This window comes from Papilio polytes, unplaced genomic scaffold, assembly GCF_000836215.1.
Source record: "Papilio polytes unplaced genomic scaffold, Ppol_1.0 DF822178.1, whole genome shotgun sequence".
NCBI classification, from domain to species: Eukaryota; Metazoa; Arthropoda; class Insecta; order Lepidoptera; family Papilionidae; genus Papilio; species Papilio polytes.
Window position 1 is genome coordinate 4,556,929 of NW_013527026.1, and position 25,662 is coordinate 4,582,590.

Sequence of the window (25,662 nt, forward strand, 5' to 3'; positions counted from 1 at the left end):
CACAGTTGAAATGTCGCTATTGGAGAGAATATTTTATGTTTAATTCATTATACATTTAATGGGCTTGTTAAGCAAAATCAAAGCCAATACTCATTGCAATAAAGTGTTCACAATTTCTGTGCTAAAAGTAAATAACCGTTTTAACGTTAACTAAAACCAGCGATTCAAATAGCGTTATATAACATAACAGCACTAATACCGTTATAGCTAAGTTATTTAGACGTGAATATTTTTAATGGAATTATTGAAAATAATTATTGTCACTATAAACTCATTAAACACACACATATAAACGACATATAATTGACGAACAACACACACACATACGTAGATCTATTAAAGAAAAACAATTTAATAGCATTCTATAAATATTACAAAGAAGTATTTCCTCATAAAGGTTTAACAAATAGATGTTAGGTGAAAGCAAGATTCCTTTAACTATAGAGAAATGGACCAGGCAAAAATACGCGATTTTATTACATAAAAAGTCTGGTAATTTTCGCGGGAAAAAAATCACACATGTGCATATAAACGCACACTGGATTAAAAATACACACTAAATATACGTGTTGTGTATGCACATGTACCATGCCTGGAATGGAACGGTCGGCTGCGCCCGACGACTACGTCTAGGTGACGTCAATAAACCAGTCTGCATTAAGCAAGCGTTGTTTTAGTTACTCCCATACTTATCAGTACGTTATAAAGTATAATATATATTGTTCGGTTTTATATGATAGACAATGCGCGTTTAACAGGTCCTGTCTCTTAAAAGTCAAAGATATCGAGAAGATTTTTCTATGTCAATGACATTGTTACAACTTTTTTTACTAAAACTTAACAACTTCCAATAATATAATTGACAGTTACATTTAACATCTATACAGATAAATAGTTATACATCAAATTTTAAATTTAAAACTATAACGATTTTTAGGCTATCGAAGACAGACAAATTGAGTTTTCACTGGAAACAAAGTTGAAAAACATATTGAAAAACACATCTCTTGTTTTATTGATGTATCACAACATGTTTTTGTACAACTTTAAAATGGAAACCTACGGTAAGCAATTTCACAAGCAACGTTATTGATAGCACGCCCATACTATATCAGAAAATAATTAAAAGCTATATTAATGCCTAGTTGACACTATACCAGTACAGTTAGACAGTAACTTTCAATAACTGATTTAGTGTTTGACTGGCATAATGAGAACATTTACTGGTGCCTGTGAGTCTATACTAACCACGCCTAGCCTCCGGTACTGTCAAACTGTAGTAGCCAAGTGTTAACCAAGTTTAAAAGACTATTATTTCGAGTGTACTGGCATATTGACACATTAACATCTATTAAATTACTTTTAAGAAGACAGAGATAGCATATATCAAATGTCACGGCGGTAGTACCACATTTACAACAGTTTTTACGCAATCTGTCAGATTTAAATGGTTATATTATTCCAGTACAGTAAGGTAATTGCGATATCCTAGCATGGATTATTGACTCACTGGAACCAGTCTGGAACGTCTACATTATGTCAGTTGTATGCCAGCACGGATTAAAACTGTCCTACTATACTGGCATAATGCAAACATAATAAACAGATAGAATAATTAGGAAGATCAATTATTTAAAAATACGCACTACATTTAGCAAAAAATGGAATAAGTTACTTCTACATCCGACGAAAAAGGTACATTCTACGTTAGAATATTTTAAAAAGACGTAACTCTTTTCATCGGGTAGTAACTTGAGGAAGAAGGCCGAGGTAGGTGTGTCCGTTGCAAATCTTGGTACAAACGTATAAGGGTGCATAGTAACATTTGTAAACATTAGAAAATTCTATTCATAATCAACTTAAAATAATACAATAAAATTATTTTTAAAAACTAAAATGACTAGAGTATAATTTAGAATGAGCGAATAGTATAAAAAAATTCTAACAATTTATTAAGCTGTCTAGTTTCTATTACAAAAGACATCTAAATCTAATATGTAATACGTACTCTATATTTAAAAACCGTTTTCTGTATTATTTAAATTTGTATTATATTTAATTCGTGGATCTCGATGTTTTACGATTGAAAACCCTTTTACCAGTATAGGAAATTTGAATGCTGTTTATTTTCAATTTGTGCGTGGATAGGCCACGATCGTGTGGAGATAGAGTTTAGAATAAAAAAATAAATTACGTTTATTTAAAAAACAAAAATATGTCAATAAAATATAAATCAAACTCTTGTATTACCAAAAATAATGTCTCGTTTAACTTTTTAAATGAAGAAAATCCTTAATAACTTTGAGTATTATTTGGGTTCCTTCCGTATGTTAAATTATTTTTATAGATTCTATTTCAATATCGATGTCTTATTATTCATAAGATGTATTAGACCGTTACATGTATTTTTTTGTGGCCAGTATTTTGTAGCGCGCTCTTTATTTGCAAAATTAAATACGATTTACATAAAAAATTAACTTATACTGATACTGAAAAATCTACTTACAAACACAGATCGTTTAATATTTTTAATGAGATCATTATTCAATATACATTAAAAGCTTAGTTAACTTAGTTGATTGGCAAACATAAAACAAATGCTAATATTATTTTCATTTAACCAACAAACATTTAAAAATAAAAAATGACGATACATACTCTTTGTCAAATCGGTTACATACTCTTTGACAAATCGGTGAGATACTCTTTGTCTGTCAAAGAGTATGAAACTGTTATTTTCAAACAATAAACTTGTAGACAAATTAATACGCAGATTCGCAATCTGGCTGATGGAAGTTGCCAAAGACATTCAGCTCGTAGAGGCTGGCGAGGGTTATGAAGAGCAGGTACCAAATCATCAATACCACGCCATACTTACGGTCGAGTTTCCAGCCGTTGGCGTGCGTCGCTACCACCAGGAAGATCACCGTCGAGAACAGAGACAGCGTAGAGTAGATTAGACCTGGAAAATCATAAAATACAATTACAAATATATAACTATATTTCCTTAACGTGAAACCATGTATCCTTAGAGCACGGGTACACCTTTGACTGAACTATCGCACAACTGTTTAGTCTCGCTTTGGGTATGTATTCATATGGAGATGGGCACACTATTCGATTTTTAGTTGTGCAACTACACATTGCAGCAAAACAATCGACAGTTGTACAATTGTTTAGTCAAAGATGTGCGCCCGTTTTAAGAGTTTCAATATCATAGAGTAGTTATAGAAAGGACGCGCCAAAGTGGCCTGCGATATTGAGAATAATTTTTCACAGCTGTTATTTAAAAATGTACGTGACGACTAAGTAACCTGTGTCTACTATAAAAAAAATCTGTGTAATAGAGTGTATGGTATGGTACTAACCTTTGCTGATGACATTGACGTGGCTGCCGGGGTGTATGATGGCGGTCTGTATGAACCAGGGCAGGCCGAGGCACACCAGGATGTCGAATACGTTGGACCCCACCGCGTTAGAGACCGCCATATCGCCGTAACTGGAGTAATAATATAACGGAATCTGATGTAGTTATTTCAATAGAAAAAAAGCTTCTTTTTCATCTATTTTAATATAGATTTTTTATTTCATAAATACGATTAGTAACGGCCATAATTAACGCTTTATTTTGATAACTAGCTTTCGCCCGCGACTTCCTTCGCGTGGAATAAAAAGACAAAAGTGAGTAGCCTACGTGTTCTTCCAGATTATGCTCTACATCTATGTAAAATTTTATCGAGATCCGTTCAGCAGTTTAGACTAGAAACTCTTAACAAACATCCATCTATCTAAATTTTAGTAAAGTACGAGCTGTTGCCCGCGACTTCGTACGCGTGGTATTAGAAAACATACAAACTATATAAATTACAAAAAGCTACGTATCCCTCGGGAACCGGATATTTCTCTGGGATGAAGCTTATCCCATGTGTACTCCAGACATTGTTTTATATCTGTGCCAAATTTCAATAAGATATGTTGAACCGTTGCAGAATGATCGAGTAAACATTAAAAAACTAAATTAATGAATCCCACGGGAACTGTAACTATTCCAGGAATAAAAAGTAGCCTATGTTTTCTTCCAGACTATCCTCTAAACCTGTGCGAAATTTCATGGAGATCCGTTCAGCCGTTTAGGCTACAAACGCTCACAAACATCCATCCATCCATCTAAACTTTCGCATTTATAATATTAGTAAGATGATTTATCCTAATCCTATCCTATTATTATCTGATCTAATTGTTGCAATAAACTATTATTTTTTTTTAGGATATTTTTACATAAATTATCTATTTCACAGATGTGATCAGTTAAGGTTAACGCTTTATTTTGTTCTGAAAATTGAAAAATCACCCTGAAGGGCAGTTTGTAAAGGGTTCTGGTGAGGTTACCACCAAAAATTTAGTAAGTCAAACTCCACATAACCCTATTCTCCCCAGAAGGCCCGGTATCTTTAGATTTCCCCTTCTCCCGTAACCAAAAAAAGATCACTTTGTAAAATTTACTGCTTAATGCATGAGTAGCTTCCAAGAGGATCCAAAGACCTGCATTTCTCCCATTTAATTATTTTTGTTACAGCTTACCCTTCCTTGATGACAGCGAGCGAGGAAAGAGCGTCAGGTACGGAGACGCCCGCCGCCACGAACGTCAGCCCCATCACTGTGTCAGGGATACCCAAAGTGTACCCTGAGGACATACAAAATCAACTATTTAGTCATAATTAGACTATGAATTGCACTAGGGGCATCTACCAATGGATATTTGAAACACTATAAAAATAGCAAAAACCGCAATCAACAAAAAACATTTAAAAAATATAATTGTGAATAACTTTTTTAACCGGTACTTTCTCTGAAAGGTACTAAACGAGTTGTCACGTTTAGTGCCACCTCGTGTCCTTGTATTGACAGGTCATAAAACATTTTACAAAATTTTGATATGCTCCATTTCTTGATATGAAATAAATTAACCTTTTTAAAAATAAAATATAAACATTTAAATATTATTTAAAAACACCTATTAACAATTTAAATATATAAATAGATAGAGTTTGTAAGAATCAATAAAAAAAACATGTGAAAATTGTTTCAAGTGAAATATCAATGCCGCCTCTATATATTTCTTACTCTTCGTACTAACCGATGATTGTGATCATCCAGACCATGAAGTAGGAGTAGAAGGAGATCCAGAGCATGGAGATGATGAAGGTGACGGGGTACCAGCGGCCGCGGCAGTCCGGCATCGTGCGCCGACACGACCAGTGGATGGGGAACGCCACGTACCAGCACGCCAGCTGCAGCTTGTCTGCAAATTGTACAAATGGTATATTACTAACCGAATTATTCAAATAGTCAAATTAAAACCGCATTTAATCATACTAATATTATAAATGTGAAAGTTTAGATGGATGGATGTTCGTCAGAGTTTGTAGCCTAAACAGCTTAACGGATTTCGATGAAATTTGGTATAGATGTAGAGGATAGTCTGGAAGAACACACAGGTAACTTACTTTTGTTTTTTTTTTAATTCCACACGTACGGGGTCGCGGGCTAAAGCTAGTCATGTATAAAACTCACTTGCACCAACTGGTTTAACGAGCGGGTCCACTGCGGTCTCCGGGTTGTACTCCTTTGCCTTGTAGTAGGCGGGCATGGCGGGCGCGATCGGCTGCAACACAAATTACACCTTAACACTTTGTAAAAAGTCACATTATCAATTAAAAGTGTAATGTTGAAGGTCTTACAGACAAGACATCGTTAATTAATTCCTTTGATACGCTGACAAATTCTTTAAAAACACCTGTGTAGTCAACTTAATGTTTTTTTTTATAGCATAAGGTGGCAAACGAGTAAGCGGCCACCTGAAGTCGCCAAAATGGCGAAGCGACCGCTGCCCATAGACATCCGCAATTGCAGATGCGTTGCCTACCCTTATACGACGGAGGAGGAGACGCACATAAAGAGGATATTTCCCTTTCCTATGCATCTCCTCCACCGTCAAATCCACTTCCTCTTCCCAACCTCTTCTTATAAGAAAAGGGTGGTAAAGAGAAAGGGACTTAAATTAGGCCTCCATGATGGATGATGGATTAAAAATGTAATATTTCTTCTTCTTAACAATATGCCGCTCACAGCTATGCATAGACATTTAGTTTTTTTTTATATAGGCATTCCCGTTCTTCACTAGCGTGGGTAAGCCAATAACTTTATTTTATAAAAATATTACATTATTTACTTTGATCTGTTTATTAAATTTAAAAGCATTAATGGTACAATAGTTAAGAACAATAAAAGTATAAATGAAATTTTCATTATAAAAAAGCACTTAGACCCCAATATAACCCAATCATCATCAAAGCACCATCACCAGCTCTAAACATCCCCACTAAGGTCCTAAGAATCCCTAAGCTAGAACTAGGCCGTAAACCACGCTACACTTCGTGTTTACATTAAGAAACCGCATGTATGTTTTTTGTGGTAACTAACATGAGCTTTACAATTAACTAGCTGTTCCTATGCGACTTCATCCGCATGAAATTATAAAAAAATCATTTTATTGTTCACATTTGTCAAATTATCTATTGCAAATGTCAAAATGACGACATGATGTCAAACCATGATAACCTTAGTTCCTTGATGTTGGCAACAACTTATGGTCTCTTTCCCACATAAGGTTTTTTATCCAAAATATTTACCCCCTAAGTTTAATGGCGTTAAAACATATAGCCTAAAGCGTGACGCAAGTGTAGGACTATTTATTAAAAAAAGAATTATTCAATAACATACTGTGATTGCTAACATCTTAGGCAACAAAGAAGTGTGTTTACGTTTTATTAATATAGTAGAGATATAAAAATGTGTACCAGCGAAGATTGTTGTGGCTGGTTCTCTTGCGGTTGCGTTGGCGTCTGCGCCTGTGCTTGTGCTTGTGCTTGGGTCTGTTGGTTGTCAGGTCGCCAACCGGGCTGTGTGGGCGCTCCTTGCGTCTAGAAAATAACAATTTTAAATGCTTAAATAATTTTAATTAATTTCATAACCGTATAAAATAAATAATACATTAAGAATAGAAATCTTTATTCTTTATTTTGTTGTTTCCGACTAGTTGTTGCTCGCGACTTCGTCCGTACGGAATAAAAATATTAGTTAAAATAAATCCAATGTTACTCGGTATATATAATTAGTAATAATAGCCTAGGCCTAGTAGTTTTTGAGTTATTTCAATATATACGAAAATCCAAAAATACAAATCTTTCCTCTTTATAACATTAGTATCGATAAAGTACTTCAAAAGAAAATAAAATATACTTAGAATTACATTTTACCATCATTATACGATATCTTAATTTATTTTGAGTTGTAAAAATAATATAAAATTAATTACACAACTGTGATTACAAACCCCTCATTAGAATCTATTCGTGGTCATGCTTCATTTTAAATCAAAATAAAACAGTTAAAAAAAACCCTAATAACAATTTACCCACTGGCAAAAATATGTAAAACATTTCATTTGTCTAAATTACTTGACATAAACAAACATACAGAAGAATCCCAGGCTTGGTTGGGGTCCCAGGCCGCGTTGGGGTCCCACACGGGGATAGGCTCAGCGTTGTAGGCCGCGTTGTCGTACGCACCATCCGGGTTATAAGCTGCAACAGTACAAGACAAAAGACTGCAAAAAACAAAAAAAAAGACTTTAAACTGCCATTTTTACAAATATAATGTTTGAAAGATACGGGATATAATATCGGGAAATTAAACAACCCAAACATGGTAAGAAACCCGTTGTAACGAACGTCATAGGAATAACAAAATGTCGACTTCCATAGAGGGTGTTCTAATCAAGGAAATCTTAAGATATTAATCAAGTATGTATCACTATCTATTATCACTATCACATCATTATCACTACTTTTTCTACAACAGATTTAACGGAGTATTCGACGATTTTGTTCGATAGTTGTAAATAAAGTCAATCAAAATCTATGCCATTATAATAAAGCGTAAAAACACACTTCTTTGTTGCCTAAGATGTCAGCAATTATAGCAAATTTTCGAACAATCCTTTTTTAATAAAAAGCCTTACAATTCCTTCACGCTTTAGGCTATATATTTTAACGCCATTAAACTTAGGGGATAAATATTTTGGATAAAAACCCTAATGTGGGAAAGAGACCATAAGTTGCCAACATCAAGGTAGCAAGGTTGTTATCATGTCATGTCATTTTCAACAATAAAATAAAATTTTCATAATTTCATGCGGATGAAGTCGCACGGGAACAGCTAGTAATAGTATAAGGGTTATCAGGGATAGATGTATGTGTGTCAGAGTTTGTAGTCTTAACAGCTGAATGAAATTTGATATAGATGTAGAGGATAGTCTGTAAGAACACACCATTATCTAATTCCACATGGACATAAGTTATACAAATGTAGCCGCAGGTAGGAAAAGTTATAGAATCTCAGGTCGATTGCTACAGAATAAATAATTGCCAGTAGACCTACCGGTGGGTTCTTGAGGAGTTTCCTTGGTCTGTCCTTCCATCTGCGTGTATTGTTCCTCTGCGTTGGCGCCTGCGGCCGGAGGCTGTCCGCCCGCGCTTCTATACACAAACACAATACGTCTAAATGTGTGAACACTAGTTTTCGCTTTTTGTTAATTAGTAACATTCTAACAATTACCATATTTAAAAGTTTACCGCTATCGAACGCGACTGTACCTATGTTTAATTTATCAAATCTTAAATGTGTGTACAGTTCCCTTCACAAATACTCTAGCTCCACTATTTTATGAAAAACGAGCTGTTCCCATGCGGCTTCATCCACATGAAATTATAAAAACTTTATTTTATTATTTACATTTGTCAAATTCGCAATTACAAATGTCATAAATCAAATGACAACGAATGCCTTTGACATTGGATAACAATTACTGTTACCATAGTAACCTTGTTTGCTTGTAGTTTTTGTCCCTTTACCGCATGACCGTTTATTCCAAATTATTTACTCTCTAAGTACAATAGCATGATAATACGCCTAAAACATGTCATAAGTGTAGGGCTTTCTATTAAAAAAAGAATTATTCAAAAATATGCTGTAATTGCTGACATCTTAGGCAACAAAGTAGTGTGTTTACGCTTTATTATATGAGTATAGATTATAAGACCTGTAAGTGACGAGCGCCGCCTGCTCCTCGCGCGTGGGTAGTTTGAAGGGCAGCGGCAAGGTCAGCGCCCAACGTTCCAGCTCCGTGTTGAAGCGCAGCGCGATGCAGTACACGCCGTACATTATCAACATGAACAGAGCTTCCGGCCTGGTAACACAAACATTCTCGTAGACTTCTTCGTAGAACAGTCTACGATCGCTACGATAATCATAGCTAGGAGACAAAGACATTAAATAAATATATAGACTAGGCAGTGAACACATTTTTTCTTAGGTACTTTCTCTGAAAGGTACTATGCAACATGTAATAAAACATTTTACTAAACTATATTAAGATCCCTCTCATTTAAGAAACTTAACAGTGTTACAAAATGAAATGTAAACATTTATGTATTATTTAACGACATCCATTGGCAATTTATTTAAAAGCAATTGTATTAACCTATTCCTCCTCTATATGATTTTTATCTCTTTGCAGTCATAGCACCTGTACTTTAGATCTACAAGTGCTTAAGCCCAGAATGTGGATTTCCTTTATATAACTCACCAGGAGACGTATTTATTGGCGATGGTACAGAGCATAACAAGTATAGAGATGGCATAGAAGAAGCAGTCGCGGCAGAGCGGCCACCAGTTGAGGTGGCTCACCGTGCCGGCGCACAGAGCGCACACCGAGATCACGAACATTATGTTGAACACAGCCGACCCGATCACACCCGACACGCCTGCGAACAGAACATCACTGGAACACTGGCTTTAAAGAACCATGCGCAGTAGTACATAAATGAAATAAAAAATCTATACTAATAAAGCGTACACACACTACTTAGTTATTTAGGATGACAGCAATCATGACATATTTTTGAATAAATATTTCTTAATAAAAAGCCCTACCTACATGCTTTAGGCTACATTTTATAATATTAAATGTAGGGAGGAAGTATTTAAAAAGAAATCGTCAAGCGGGAAAGGGACAAAAACTACAAACCGACAACATCAAGGAAGAAAGTTTGCAAGTAACGGTAATTGTTATCCAATGTCAAAGGCTTTCCTTGTCATTTGTGCATTTGAATTTTGACATTTGCAATATGTAATTTCAAAAATGTATACAATAAAATGAAAGTTTTATAACATGCAGATGAAGCCGCACAAAAACGGCTCGTATGTAATAAATGAATAATATTGCATACCGATATCATCCTGTGCGCAGAACACTCCAATAACAACAGTGGCTAGTTCAGGAGCGGAGCTTCCAGCGGCCATGAAAGTTGCACCAGCTACGTCAGGCGCCAGCTTCAGTTCTGAAATGGTTTTATTATTAGTCTACTGTTCGACTATAACTGTAAAATTAACAAATAGTAAACATCAGCTTACTTAGTAAGTTAATAATCATACAAAGTTTGGATGGATGGATGTTTGTTAGAGTTTGTAACCTTAACTGCTAAACGGATCTGGATGAAATTTGGAATAGATGTAGAACATAATCTGAAGAACACATAGACTACTTACTTTTTTATTTCCACGCAGACGGAGTCGCAGGCGAAAGCTAGTATATTCATAATTGCGATACAATTGCTAGACTAGAATTTTTAAAAACAAGGGTTACATCCTGGAGTAGCACTCTTTTTAATCCCACACAGACATGGACCAAAGAAACCTGACGATTGGTCACTAAGCGACTTACATAATACAATCTTATAAAAGTTGGACATATGCATCGTCATTTCTATCTGTCATTGTCAAAGCTGTAGTTCGCAATCTTTCAAGAACATAGTGAGAGTTGCTGCGATTTTAAATATGGCGAAGCAAATCTCTACAGTATCTAAAAGCCTGTATTAAATAAACAAATTGCGTCGACGATTCATCGTTGTGTACTAGTCAACGTTTTACATTACCATATGTACAAAGAACACTAATTTGTATATAGTTAAACAAACCTTCACAGATCCTATCCAAGCTGCAGACAAAGTATTCATCACAGACGATAGCGAGGCCGATGAAGGTGAACACAGCTACCAGGATGTGCAGAATAAGGCCGCCGTGCTTACGCGCTGTCTGACCCATCAGAGGTTGAGGAAACTGGAATATCAAACAAGAAAAATATACTACAGAAAAGAGGTAGACTCTTCAGAATTAATAATCATGTTTGTTTTAAACATTGTCAAAAGTGAAGTTTGAAGTATTCGACTACTTGACAGTGGTAGTGCCCACTTCAATATCTTAGCACGAATGGGCCAGTACACCCGGTGTCATACCACGACCACATAGAAGACAGGCGTGAAATGGAAGCAATTTCGTGTTTCGTCTGATGAGTGTGGTGCCAGAGGCCTAATTTAAGTCCCTTTGTCTTTACCATCCTTTTCTGATAAGGAGAGGATAGGAAGAGGAAGTGGATTTGTCGGTGGAGGAGATGCATAGGAAGGGGCAATATCCATTTTATGTGCGTCTCCTCTTCCGTCGGAAAAGGGTAGGGATCGCATCTGCGATCGCGGATGTCTATGGGCAGCGCTCGCTTCGCTATTTTGGCGGATTCAGGTGGCCGCTTGCTCGTTTACTATCTTATGTTGTAAAAAAAAAATGATGTTTTATTTGCATAGTATTTACCTGTTCAATAGCAGGCGGTGTACAATTCCTCAATGGATGAACTGTAGGGATCGCATCCTCATCCTGAAGATAAAGAACAAACGTTGACAATATTTTTATGCATTACAAGATTGAATTACTAATAACTTAAATTTGCTTTCGCCCGCGACTCCGCGTGGTATTAAAAAAATCAAAACCAAGTGCTATGTGTTCTTCCAGACTATCCTCTACATGTATGTATGTACTTCTTGACCTTATTCTACATCTGTGCCAAATTCAATCGACATCTGTTCAGACTTTGAGGCTACAAACTCTAACAATTAATCCATCCATCTAAACTTTCGCATCATACTTCATACTGATATTATAAATGTGAAAGTTTAGATGGATGGATAGATATTTGTTAGAATTTGTAGCCTAAACTGCTGAACGGATCTCAATAAAATTTGGCACAGATGTAGAAGGTAGTCAGAAAGTACACATAGGCTACTTACATTATTTTTTTAATTTAAATCCATGCGGTCAAGGGCGAAAGCTAGTTTTCATAAAACAATGCACATAGGATTCAGGTAGAGAACAAAGGTTTCGAATCAAATTATGAACGAAAAAGATTTACAGATGTGTTTAATAATTTTTTTTTAATTAAAAAGTCATCATTACTGAAGAAACTGAACTAAAATCGAATATCACTTTATATACTTTAACAATTTTTTTTAATCTTTTAAATAAAACATGTACAAGGGTACTTGCATTAGTTTTAACGTAACCATCATCTTTCTGTTTCTTCTTCTCTCCCTCTTCTTCCTCTATTCCTTTGAGTCCCTTCTTGCCGCCCTCTGGTGGTATCTCACTGCTATCTTCGTCTTCGGCACCAGTCGCCGGTAGGGGGGACGAAACAATCGTATCTGAAAATAAGTACATAGAAGTTTATGTTAGGCAGTTATTCTTCTAGTGTTGCGGTTTTGTTTGGTTTACGCATCAACGTTCAGATGTTTATACAAGATAAGCGGAATTAAAAAAATGGTCGTCTATAACATTCGCGTGTACATAAACATTTCCAACAAAGTCTCGTAAAAATTATATCTTACGGAAACGTTGCTTACGGACAGACAAAAATTTTAAAATGAGATTTTCGTTATCAGCTATACAAATACGTCATCTTCGCGAAATCTTTTTCGATATTACATAAAGACACTCCAATTTTATTATATGCATGGATTAGCTAAACAAACTGATTCAGTAAGAAACATTGCGGCATTTGATACCTAAACTGTCCAATAAAAAATGTCATATACTTCTATCATGTATTATTTCCCAATTTTCACCTTTAGTAGTTCCTTTAGAGCTTGGTTCGAGGCTCGCTGGCGGAGAATCTTCACCGGTGGTCGTCAGTTTATCAATCAAGGGCGACGTGGAGGCGCTCAGTACCGCTTGGAAGATGGAGTAGGCAATAAAAAAAACTGATACAGTCAGCCAGCGATGCCGACGCGGTCTTCTCATCCTCTGTAAGCAGAAAGGAATCAGATACACAGATGTCAAGGATATATTGCCTAATCATATTATGAATGCGAAAGTTTAGATGGATGTTTGTTAGAGTTTGTAGCCTAACGGTTCAACGAATTTCGATGTAATTTGGTATAGATGTAGAGGATAGTCTGGAAGGTGTGGAAGAGGATACATGATCATAATAACTATTTTTTATACCCTGTGATTTCTACTCACTAAAAACCTCTCGGTGGCCGCCCTCAGGTGCGAATTGAGGGTCTCAGGATCTCCAGTGGAACGCACCAGTACCCTCTACACCGTGTTGCTTTCGAGGCTGCTTATTTTTGATAAGCTGAGCCCAACCTATCTACACCCAACTGAGGCCAGCCCTTAATATGATTATGATTATAATAACCTTACCATTCACGTCAATAATAAGTAATAATTAAGCCACAAGTCGCTTTTATCTTTATTAATTGGGTGCATTATTAGAGCACTATATGTTAAAGCATTATTTTAGATAAACATTTTATTAAATCATTTGAGAAATCAAGTGACAGCAAGTGACTAGTTGACATTAATTTTTTTATTTTGTTGTGGGTATAAAGATCCTTCTGAAAAGCTACCTTTAAATCATCGTATTGTTATTACTAGGGCCCCTTAAAGACGCCTTAAGTAACTCCTTAAAACGGACAATTAGTGAAAATGCCCATTAAATTACTATAATTTCATTGGTCCTGTTTCTATCTTTGTTAAATTCCCAATCTCGGGGATAAAGAAACGAAACTTTTTTACAATAAAAATCTGTTTTTCGATATCAATGTAAACAAAATGTGACTAAAATTATAAAGTGAAATACAAAATACGACATAACCTTTCTTATTATTTTCCGAAACAATTATGGAACTTATAAAAGCGACATCTATCGGTACTAAAATGTAAATCAAAATGGTAAACATTTTTTGAAGTCTGTATTAAACCATTATGCACGTAATGTAAGGCATTTGCCAGCAAAAGGCATCTCTAGAATACTATAATGACTGAAATGGAATGTCCTAGTGCTAGGAATTTATCGCTTTATTAAAATTGTAGTAGAAATAAAACAAAAGAACACGATAAATAAGCGATTCAGCTAATATCAAGAAACACTTCATACTAATGCCATAAATAAGATGCGGGGTGCATAATTTTCATTCCTTTCCTTTCTTAAGAGGAAAGGATAGGAAAAATTCGATTTGACGGTGGAGGAGATGCATAGGGAAAATGTCCTCTTTATGTGCGTCTCCTCCTTCAATCAAGGGCAGGCAAAGCTTCTGCAATTGCGGATGTTTATGGGCAGCGGTCGCTTTTCATTTCGGTGGATTCAGGTGGCCGCTTGCTCGTTTGCCACCTTATGTTATAAAAAAAAAAAAAAAGGATATTTGTTAAAAACTATCTTCAAAACGGCTTTAAGGATATAGAGGAAATGTAAAACTGCCTGGAATATCGCAAAAGTAATCTTACTAATGTTATAAATGCGAAAGTTTATACGGATGGATGTTTGTTACAGTGTCTGGAAGGGATCTGGATGAAATTTGACATAGATGTAGGGTATAGTCTGGAAAAACGCATAGGCTACTAACTTTTGTTTTAATACCACACGGACGGCGTCGGGCGAAAGCTAAGCATTAATAAGGTTATTACCGCGTTGACGAAGTCGCAGGCAAAATCTAGTAAGATAAATTGTAACATTCGAGTTATAAAGAACAATTTAAAAAACGAACACACAAACATACTGTGATCCCCTTCGTTCGCTTTAAATAAACAGAGACAACCATATGTTTAATAGCTTCGTCATTAAAATTCCTTACACAATTTCGTTTCAAACGCGTTCACATTGTATTGATCCGAAAATGTAATGAGTCAGTTTACATGGATAACCAGCGTACAGAGAACCATTGTAGGTTGTAATTTCATCCATATTTTTACAGCTTTAAGAAAACCGATAGGTCAAGTTATACTGGTTTAACAAGAAGCCCTGTAGCTTCATTGCTGTCTTCTACTTTTTTAAAGGAAATAAAAGCCATAAATTGATGAAACTATGATTCATATAGAAATTGTAAACCAATATAAATCTATACTAATGCTATAAGAAGGAAAGGTTTGTATTTTTGTATGTAAGGAATAAATGCAAAAAGTACCGGAATAATTTCCAAAATTATTTTACCATTAAACGCTGCATTATACATGAACATAGACTATATTAATTGTTATATTTTTTAATTTTCAGACGAAGTCGCGGGCAAAAGCTAATCACTGATTTTTTAAAAAAAAAGAAGAAATAAAATCTTGCTTTATTTGCTCAATCAGAAATCTTCATCTTTATCTTAAGTGGTTTAGTGATGTGATGATTCACATCGATAGATTACATCACTATATCGATAAACTTGTCGAACGCTTAAAATGTCCATTAACACACGTCACCTTTGTCACATTACCAAATTACTAGATAATGGAAACACATACAAGGACCAAATATGACGTTTGATAAGAAAAAAAAATCGTTTTAGTTTTTTCTGTTACTAACAAATTACGAGCAAAAAAGAAGTGTAGCTTGAAATAAAGTTTATTATTATTATTATAAAAGCTAACAAAGTCACTTAACAACTAAATAATCTATCTCACTCAGTGAGAATATAGTTTTCTAATGCTCAATTAACATCTGAAATATCTCAAGTAACTATGACTTTATTCGTTACATAAATACAATTTTTTTCTCTTAAAATATAAGCAAAGAAATATCCATTACTTTCATAAACACTAAATCTATACTAATATTATAAAGAGGAAAGATTTGTATTTTATATGTATTGAAATAACGCAGAAACTACTGGGTCGATTTCAAAATATCTTCACCATTAGAAAGCTATTTTATCAGTGAGTAACATGGGCTATATTTTTTAATCCAATGCGAAGTCGCGAACAACAGCTAGTCTTAACTAAAACGAGAATTTTTAATTAGCTTACTAAGATTACAAGGTAAAAGATTAGAAGAATATCTTGAAACGCTATATCTATACTATTATAACAAAGAGTAAACACACACTTCTTTGTTGCCTAAGATGTCAGCAATTACAGCATATTTTTGAATAATTCTTTGATTTAATAAGCAGCCCTACACTTACGTCATGCTTTAGGCTATATATTTTAACGCCATTAAACTTAGGAGGTAAATGTTTTGGATAAAAACCCTAATGTGTGAAAGAGACTATAAGTAGCTGCCAATCAAGGAAGCAAGGTTGTCATCATGTCATGTCATTTTGACATTTGTAATTGATAATTTGACAAATGTAAGCAATGAAATAAAATTTTCATAATTCCATGCGGATGAAGTCGCACGGGAACAGCTATATTTCAATAAAGGAAAATTCGGATTGGATTCAACGAAGATTTTAGATTAAAGAAAAGCGATTATCTTAGTAGGTTGTTCAGGAATTTGAAAGCTGACTGACCTTATCTACAACCCCCATACCCCTGCATCTCCGTTCAACCCCTGGGGAGCTATTTTTAGAACCCCGGGCGGAATTTAAATTGGAAATGTTAAGTTAACATAAATCCCGTGAAAATTATAAAACTACTAACTTTTGCACGCGATTCCGTCCGCGTCGAATTAAACAAAAGTTAGTAGCCTAAATGTTCTTCCAGAACATCCTCCACATCTATGCCAAATAATCGAGATCTGTTCAGCAATTTAGGCTGCAAACTCTAACATAAATAAAAAAAATCCTTTATTGATCTAAAACAGTTTAGTACAGTTAGTGGGACTCTGACTCTGTCTCCTGAGCTAGTAATAACTGTGTTTCTGGAGGCAGTGTCTTTTTTTAACAATTGTCTTGCGGAATTTAAAATACATGGTTACAAAATAAGATGAGAGTTATACATAAAAAAAAATATTTTGTTATAAGCTACTTGGTGTATTGTGTGTGTTTGTGTGTGTGGACGTGTGCATGCGTATGTGTGTATATATGTATGTAAGTGTTTGTTTTTGTAAAGATATGTACATATATTTATGTCATGTTTTAACTACTTTATATTTAAGCGTAACTAAGTTGTATACATTCTTTAATTTATTGAACTATTTTTAAAAAACCTTCTGTACCATCATAGTCAAGTGATATTAGTCATTGTGTGATATATAATCCAATCCATCCAAACTTTCGCATTTATTATGTAAATTAAAATAAATTGACATTTACTTTTAAACTCTTACATAAAACCGTAGGCGGAATTTAATAACTCGATTTCAATAAATATCGTTTTAATAATTAACTCTTTAATAATGAGACAGCTACTGACTTTCCATCTCTCTCTATTTTTATCAAAGTAAAAACTAAAAACTATGCACATCTATATGTGCAATAAAATTGAACCGTCTTAATGTAATATTGCAAAAAAAAGTTATGTTTCCTACACATGATGTATTTGTTACTTAACGAAAAAGAAATTTCTGTCAGTCTGTCCGTAAGCCGCGTTTGTTCTGAGTAATCTGCGAAACGAGTTGACCGATTTAGACAAGATTTTGACGTGAAGGTAGCCGATGCACGCGGGAACACTATAAACTTTTTTTTAATTCTACGCTGACCAAGGCAATGTGGATTTTTTGTATAATGTAAGGTGGCAAACGAGCAAGCGGCCACCTGAATCCACCGAAATGGAAAGCGACCGCTGCCCATAAACATCTGCAATTGCAGTTGCGATGCCTACCCTTAATTGACGGAGGCGGAGACGAACATAAAGAGGACATTTCCCCTTCCTATGCGTCTCCTCCATCGTTAAATCCACTTTTCCTTCCCATCCTTTCCACTTAAGAAAAGGGTGGAAAGGGAAAGGGACTCATCTAACGAAACGCGGAATTGCTTCCACTTCACGCCTGTTTTCTGTGTGGTCGTGGTATTATAGCGCGCGAGCCGGCCCATTCGTGCGAAGATGTTAAAGCGGGCTCTACCACTGTTAAATTATGATTTAAAAATAATACTCAATCACATAATCCAGAGTGCATTTTTATCTGTTTTTTTCATCTAGATCAGTTTAGGATATATAATAAAAATAATAAATGTTAAAACATAAATTAGGACATATTGCTTGCTTATTCCCCAAGGCGCCTGTGACGTCATTCCGGTGCCGTCCTGTCTCAGAAATAGCCTTGACTTTCCCTAGGAACTTACATTGCGGATTGCCCAGATAACCGTTTTATAAAGCACTTAATAAAAGCGGCAATGGAATTATAATTATGCTATAAATGTTCTGCGATCCTTCCGGAATACGAGAGAAAATTTTCGTATGACATGAAATTAAAATTGATGTTGTTTTTTAATTTTATGATTAAAAATGTTATTGAAAATGTAAATCCAGATTAATGTTAAATGTTTATTACTTAATAATATATTTTTAAGTAAATTTACGTAAAGAAGAATGATATTAAAATTCTTTAGTGTAATACGAATAAAAAACAGAAGCTTATGTAAGTCATATTTATTGCACAACTAGCTTTCGCCTGCGACTCCGTCCGCGTGGAATTAAAAAAAACGAAAGTGAGTAGCCTATCTGTTCTTCCAGACTATCCTCTACGTCTATGCCAAATTTCATTGAGATACGTTCAGTCGTTTAGGCTACAAACTCTAACAAACATCCATCTATCTAAACTTTCGCATTTATAATATTAGTAAGATTGAACTATCAAAGGCATCAAATCTAATGTCAAATTAGACAGTAACCTAGAGTCTAGACACCAGACATCTTTTTTCGGATACCTACAACTCATGTTAACATTTTGGCTTCAATCTGAACTCTGTAACTAGGACAATGTTTGTTTTATGGTGCCAAAACGTCTGGAGTGTTGAGACTTGCTCCTTGTCGATACCTACAGTTACGTCACTATATGGATTTAGGTACGCTTATAATGAAGATCTAAGTATCTTACTTAAAATATCTCGTTTATTCTGAGCATGCCTTTCAGTTTAGGAGATTATAACAAACGAACGCGAATTTTTAGACAGACAAGAATATGGGTTTTCGATGTAAGCAACGCTATTAGATCATGTTTACGTAATAAATATTTTTATATCATACTAGCTGTTGCTCGCGACTGCGTCTGCGTGAAATTAAAATATATAGCCTATCTTACTAATAACGCAGCTTTTTAATGGTGTAAGAATTTTTAGAATCGGCTTAGTAGTTTTTTTTTTATAACATAAGATGGCAAACGAGCAAGCGGCCACCTGAATCCGCCAAAATGGCGAAGCGACCGCTGCCCATAGACATCTGCAATTGCAGATGCGTCGCCTACCCTTATCCGACGGAGGAGGATACGCACATAAAGAGGATATTTCCTCTTCTAGTAGTTATTTCAAAACATACAAAACTACATAAATATAAATCTTTCCTCTTTATAATATTAGTATTGAAGTATTACATTCATTCCAATTTTATTAATTGTATATTTTGATCTATGGGCGTAATCAGAGGATATATGTGACAGCTCCTTCAAGGCTCAAAAATAGTAGAAATGTAACCTAGACTTAGCCTAGATCATTGGTTTGCGCCTTCCATAAATAGATAAATAAACTTAAATGAAACACATTAAATACGTAAAAAGTAAAACAATATTTAGAGTTAAAAACTTTTACATCTCTCAGTAATCCATTTAAGTTACGTATTACGAGAAAACCTTTCTATTTGTTGCTTCAATAACTTAAACCAAGTTGAAGCTGGCTCTTTTCCAAATGAATGTCACTTGACGTAATACTTCCAAAGTATGTATATAGTTTTTCTCTTTACCACCATTTTCTTATAAGGAGAGGATAGGAAGAGGAAGTGGATTTGACGGAGGAGGAGATACATAGGAAGGGGAGATTATGTGTGTCTCCTCCTCTGTCAGATAAGGGTGGGCAATGCATCTGCAGTTGCGGATGTCTATGGGCAGCAGTTCCTTCGCCATTTTGGCGAATTCAGGTGGCCGCTTGCTCGTTTGCCACCTTATGTTATAAAAAAAAGTATAAAGCTTTTCTCGTATTCTAAACTAATACTACGAGGTTAGAATTAGACAATATTTTTATATATGAGAAGTAATTATTTATTAACGGGCTGTTGCCCGCGACTTCGTCCGCGTGGTGTTAGAAAACATACAAACTATATAAATTACAAAAAGTTACGTATCCCACGGGAACCGGACATTTCTCAGGGATGTAGCTTATCCCATGTGTACTCCAGACTTTGTTTTATATCTGTGCCAAATTTCAATAAGATATGTTAAACCATTGCAGAATGATCGAGTAAACATTAAAAAACTAAATTAATGAATCCCACGGGAACCGTAACTATTCCCGGGATAAAAAGTAGCCTATGTGTTCTTCCAGACTATGCTCTAAATCTGTGCCAAATTTCATAGAGATCCGTTTAGCCGTTTAGGCTACAAACGCTAACAAACATCCATCCATCCATCTATCCATCCATCCATCTAAACTTTCGCATTTATAATATTAGTAAGATAATTGTGCAGAATTACTATTGTCTTTCATTTTATAATACTTTTGCTTCATCATCATCTTTCTCCTTATCCAACTCCCGTAGTGGCGCAACAGGTTTTTGTCCTCCAAATAACTATCATAGGTCATCTCAGTCATCACTCCCTTGATCATGTCACCTTTCACGCAATCCATCCATCTCTTTCTATGTCTACTACCGGTGTACCACACTCATAACTAACGTTCTCCTTGTTACATGCTATTCATCCCTCATAACTTCAACACCTTTTACTTCTTACCTTCTCTAGCACTGGGACTGCTTTAAGCTTATCGGCTTAATATTGAAACATCTAAATATGTGTCTTAAATTCTGTTAATAGTGCTACTTCTGGCAAAAATACCTTGTTCATTGCAACAAGACAAACTCCGCCTACAAATAACTACTTTAGTGGTAGTGCCCGCTTTAACATCTTAGCACTGAAGGGCCGGCACGCCCGGTGTAATACCACGACCACACAGAAGACAGGCGTGAAATGGAACCAATGCCGTGTTTCGTCTGATGAGTGTGGTGCCGGAGGCCTAATTTAATTCCCTTCCTCTTTACCATCCTTTTCTTATGAGAGGATGGGAAGTGGATGTGACGATGGATGAGATGCATAGGAAGAGGAAATATCCTCTTTATGTGCGTCTTCTCCTTCGTCGGATAAGGGTAGGCGACGCATCTGCAATTGCAGATATCTATGGGCAGCGGTCGCTTCGCCATTTTGGCGGATTTAGGTGGCCGCTTGCTCGTTTGCCATCTTATGTTATAAAAAAAAAACTAATTAGATAGCAGTGAGTGCAAAAAGGGATAATGATAATAAGAAACTAGCCGTGTATTACTAACCGATTTTTTTTCGTACAGATATTTATAAGCTGCGTTATATTGGTTTTTGTTCCGACTCTCGTTTTAAAATGTTCAAACACCACTTTCCTCGACTGTACAAGCACACATATCTTTAAATGTAATTAACAACCCTATTCTTATCCTATTATATTTAGATTATCCAATGTTTAATTAGAATCGTATCCGTTTACTCTACTCACTAAAAGATATCCATTGATGTTTGAATTGGTTAAAATATTGAACTTTATACAGAGTGTTCCAAATAACACAAAATTATAAGACAAAGAAAATTAAAATCATTTCGTACGTCAACTTTGTACACATTACTTTGCATATACCAATCCTAAATCAACAAAATAGAAGCATTATCATCTTTATTTTCTTTTTAAATAAAAGATAACTATTTGCACGGATGTACAGTGTAAAATTTCAATGGGCTGGACACCTGTCCAGATTTACTGACTCTCGGTGGACTATAGAAACAACGAAATGGAAGGGACCAGGAGGAAAAAGAAGAGTTAGAAGACCTAATAAACGGTGGGCTGATGACATTACTGATAAAATAGGAAACGACTGGATGATGCTTGACAGGGACAGAAGGGCATGGAAAACGGCGGAGGAGGCCTTTACCCAACACGGGATCCATATCTAAAACTAAGAAACTAACAATACTAACGCAAAAACTTGTACATACTTTTTATAAGTCAACGAGCTGTTGCCCGCGACTTCGTACCCGTGGTATTAGAAAACATACAAACTATATAAATTACAAAAAGCTACGTATCCCTCGGGAACCGGACATTTCTCGGAGATGAAGCTTATCCCATGTGTACTCCAGACTTTGTTTTATATTTGTGCCAAATTTCAATAAGATATGTCGAACCGTTGCAGAATGATCGAGTAAACATTAAAAACTAAATTAATGAATCCCACGGGAACCGTACCTATTCCCGGGATAAAAAGTAGCCTATGTGTTCTTCCAGACTATTCTCTAAACCTGTGCCAAATTTCTTGGAGATCCGTTCTGCCGTTTAGGCTACAAACGCTAACAAACATCCATCCATCTAAACTTTCGCATTTATAATATTAATAAGATTAATAAGATAGATAAGATATATATTAGAATACTATGTAAATCAATTGTAAAAATCTTAGATATGGAAATAAAGAGGCTTCATTATTATTATTATACAGTGTAATACTGTTATATTAATAGCAAAAAATACGCGGAAACTCGTTCGTTAATTTTAACATCAAGAAGTGCACACGCGTCGTTGAACTAACCTACAATTAAAAATGAAGCAAATATCAAATGTTACACTTGTATAAAAAATACTTTTTATGTTACCCTAGCTTTTAGGTTAATAAAATTAAAAAAAACAACATTTACCTCAGACTTCTGTAACAGAATTATATCTAGCTTCCGCCCGCGACTCCAACCGAATGGAATAAAAAAAAAAACAAAAAGTAATCAGCCTATTGTTGTTCCACTATCCTCTACATCTATGCCAAATTTTACAGAGATCCGTTCACCCGTTTAGGCTACAAACATCTATCCATCCCTCTAAACTTTCGCATTCATAATAAAAAAAAATATTAGTATTGTTAGCTTTTTAACTACTTTAATATATCCTTAAAAGTTTTTTTTTGTTAAATCTTTATTTAAAACCACAATATTGTCAGAATAATATTAGAAAACGGAAGGAATAGTGAGGGGTAGTTTTATAAAATGCATGGCAAGGAGTGGCTCGGACGCTCAGTGGGACAACTATGACTATGATTGTATCGTATGCTTTGATAATGTGTAAATTATTACAAATATTAGATATAACACTTATCTATTGAAGACAATGTCACATAGGTTATCTTTGTAGATTGTATTTTAAACCAGAAAATCATTTCTTGCTTATGTTATTTTAAAGAAATTATTAATTTACTATTGCAGATGACTATAAAAATCATTTTTAGTATGTTCTACAACTTCTAAATTCCATCTAGATCAATGGATTTTGGTGTTAAGTGCTAGCAAACATCCATCCATACAAAAAGTAAGATTATAATGTAGTTAAATGTAATATTTTACTATTATGTTCTTTTTCAGAACACAAAGAAAGACGGAAGAAAGTGTCGATGGATTGCGGTGAAAGAAGATATTCTTAAGATCGGAGTTTACTCAAATATGACGACAGATAGATGTATGATAAAGTAGAGCATACAGTGCCAACGCTGTAAGGAAAAGGATTGAAATATTAACCCTTTCTCAACACATCGCATACACTAAGTACACACCTTTAGGTGACTATCAAATAAGAATCTTGTTAGCATGTTAATGATATTCTAAGAGCCTGTCCCACCAAATTGTGATGGAAATATCGGATTTTGTTCCCTTATCTGACTGTGACGTCATTTATAAGTTATCTGAGCCTCTATCAGCCAGTAGTGGGACAGGCCCTAAAAGCTACATGCTTGTAATTTTTTTATTAATGATTCGTATAACTCACCACAGCCTGCATTTTGTCTGGCGGCCAGCCAGCTGTTCTCAATCGTAGGTCGCTATTTATACGCTCAGGATATCGATTTTCCCCGGCGACGTTACGTAACTAACACACGCTATTGAAAATGTTTGGCACCCCTGGATAAGAAGCTTAAAATATAACGCCCATTGTTACTATCGATATTTAGAATCCTTTAAGAAATCATTTAATTAATTTTAGAGTAAAGATGAGAATTGATTATTATGGTTTTTGAGTAAGATATATGATAGAGTTAATTGGAAACAAGGATCGGATTGAAGGAATCCTTTTTAAAAACGCACAATTGAATCAGGATCACAGAATAAAGTGGCCGGTATCCCCAAGAGGTTAGCAACGCGTCCGAGCGCAGTGGCGCCGCCAAGCCGACTGTGGCAGAAGTAGAAATCTCGCGTCTGCGCGTCTTCAAACCCACAAACTAAAAACATCTGCATTATTCATTTATGATTTTTATTTTTATACTTATAAAGTTTATATTTGTTTGTTAATATTTAATCTGTAATATTGGTATACGTTCGTTATGAAATTCGACTTTATTAAGTGGAAAATAAGGTTGTTTTTAGAATGTATTCCTTGTTATAAGTTATTGAATAAAAATGTTACAGCATTGACAGAAAATGAAGACATGGCGTACACTTGTTATGGATAATTGCAAGGTATTTTCATTGTGGTGAAAGTTGAGAGGGTTTTTGTTTGTTTTCTTTCATTTTATCACAGGGTAATTTCAATGAATGAACACTACTAAGCGATTTACATTGGTTTATGCAATTTTTATTTAATGATGTCATATATTTTTTCTTTTATTTTTAACTATGTATTGTCTATTTGTAGTATTATATAACTCATTTATGTAAAACTCCTCCAATTTATTTTAAGATTATGTGCTACGAGCTGTTGCCCGCAACTTCGTCCGCGTGGTATTAGAAAACATATGAACTATATAAATTATAAAAAGCTACGTATCCCTCGGGAACCCGACACTTCTCGGGGATGAAACTTATCCCATGTGTACTCGAGACTTTGTTTTATATCTGTGCTAAATTTCAATAAGATATGTTGAACCGTTGCAGAATGATGGAGTAAACATTAAAAAAGTAAATTAATAAATCCCACGGGAACCGTAACTATTCCCGGGATAAAAAGTAGCCTATGTGTTCTTCTAGACTATGCTCTAAACCTGTGCCAAATTTCATGGAGATCCGTTCAGCCGTTTAGGCTACAAACGCTAACAAACATCCATCCATCCATCCATCCATCTACCCATCTATCCATCCATCCATTTAAACTTTCGCATTTACAATATTAGTAAGATTGTATAACAATCTTATTGTATTTTATTCTATATTTTAATGTATTCAAAAAAAACTATAGAATAAAATCTAAAAGATTTTAACAAATTGTTATTCATAGTAAAAGCATACCCGTAGACGTTAAGAATACGTCATTCCGTAGCAATATGAGTCTACGTCATCGCTACGCATGCTCTACGACCCTCGTAGCGCGGCTGACGTAA

The 25,662-nt window shown here is 35.0% G+C and overlaps 1 protein-coding gene across 2 annotated transcripts; it reads right to left on the bottom strand.

Annotated features, from left to right (window-relative positions):
* Positions 1-1,288: 1,288 nt before the first annotated feature.
* LOC106106798 (probable sodium/potassium/calcium exchanger CG1090) lies at positions 1,289-24,468 on the bottom strand. 2 transcript variants are annotated; one of them, XM_013287457.1, is made up of 16 exons: positions 24,120-24,468; positions 13,071-13,248; positions 12,496-12,650; positions 11,767-11,829; positions 11,100-11,241; positions 10,353-10,463; positions 9,710-9,887; positions 9,164-9,310; positions 8,503-8,600; positions 7,540-7,646; positions 6,861-6,983; positions 5,575-5,665; positions 5,138-5,302; positions 4,582-4,684; positions 3,369-3,499; positions 1,289-2,962 (listed from the first exon to the last, which is right to left on the bottom strand). In XM_013287457.1, exons 1-16 carry the CDS (start codon positions 24,129-24,131, stop codon positions 2,763-2,765), a joined length of 2,004 nt encoding a protein of 667 aa, XP_013142911.1. In that variant the 5' UTR covers positions 24,132-24,468; the 3' UTR covers positions 1,289-2,762. The 2 variants fall into 2 exon arrangements, with proteins under 2 accessions (XP_013142911.1, XP_013142912.1); XM_013287458.1 differs by lacking the exon at positions 24,120-24,468 and adding an exon at positions 13,651-13,778.
* Between the last annotated feature and the right edge of the window lie 1,194 nt (positions 24,469-25,662).

What these genes read in the sequence shown, in the direction of transcription:
- LOC106106798 (XM_013287457.1), bottom strand. An exon ending in AACTCCTCAAGAACCCACCG is followed by an intron (nt 7,647 to 8,502) that starts GTAGGTCTACTG and finishes GTACTGTTGCAG; the next exon opens with CTTATAACCCGGATGGTGCG. An exon ending in CGTTAAACCAGTTGGTGCAA is followed by an intron (nt 5,303 to 5,574) that starts GTGAGTTTTATA and finishes TACAATTTGCAG; the next exon opens with ACAAGCTGCAGCTGGCGTGC.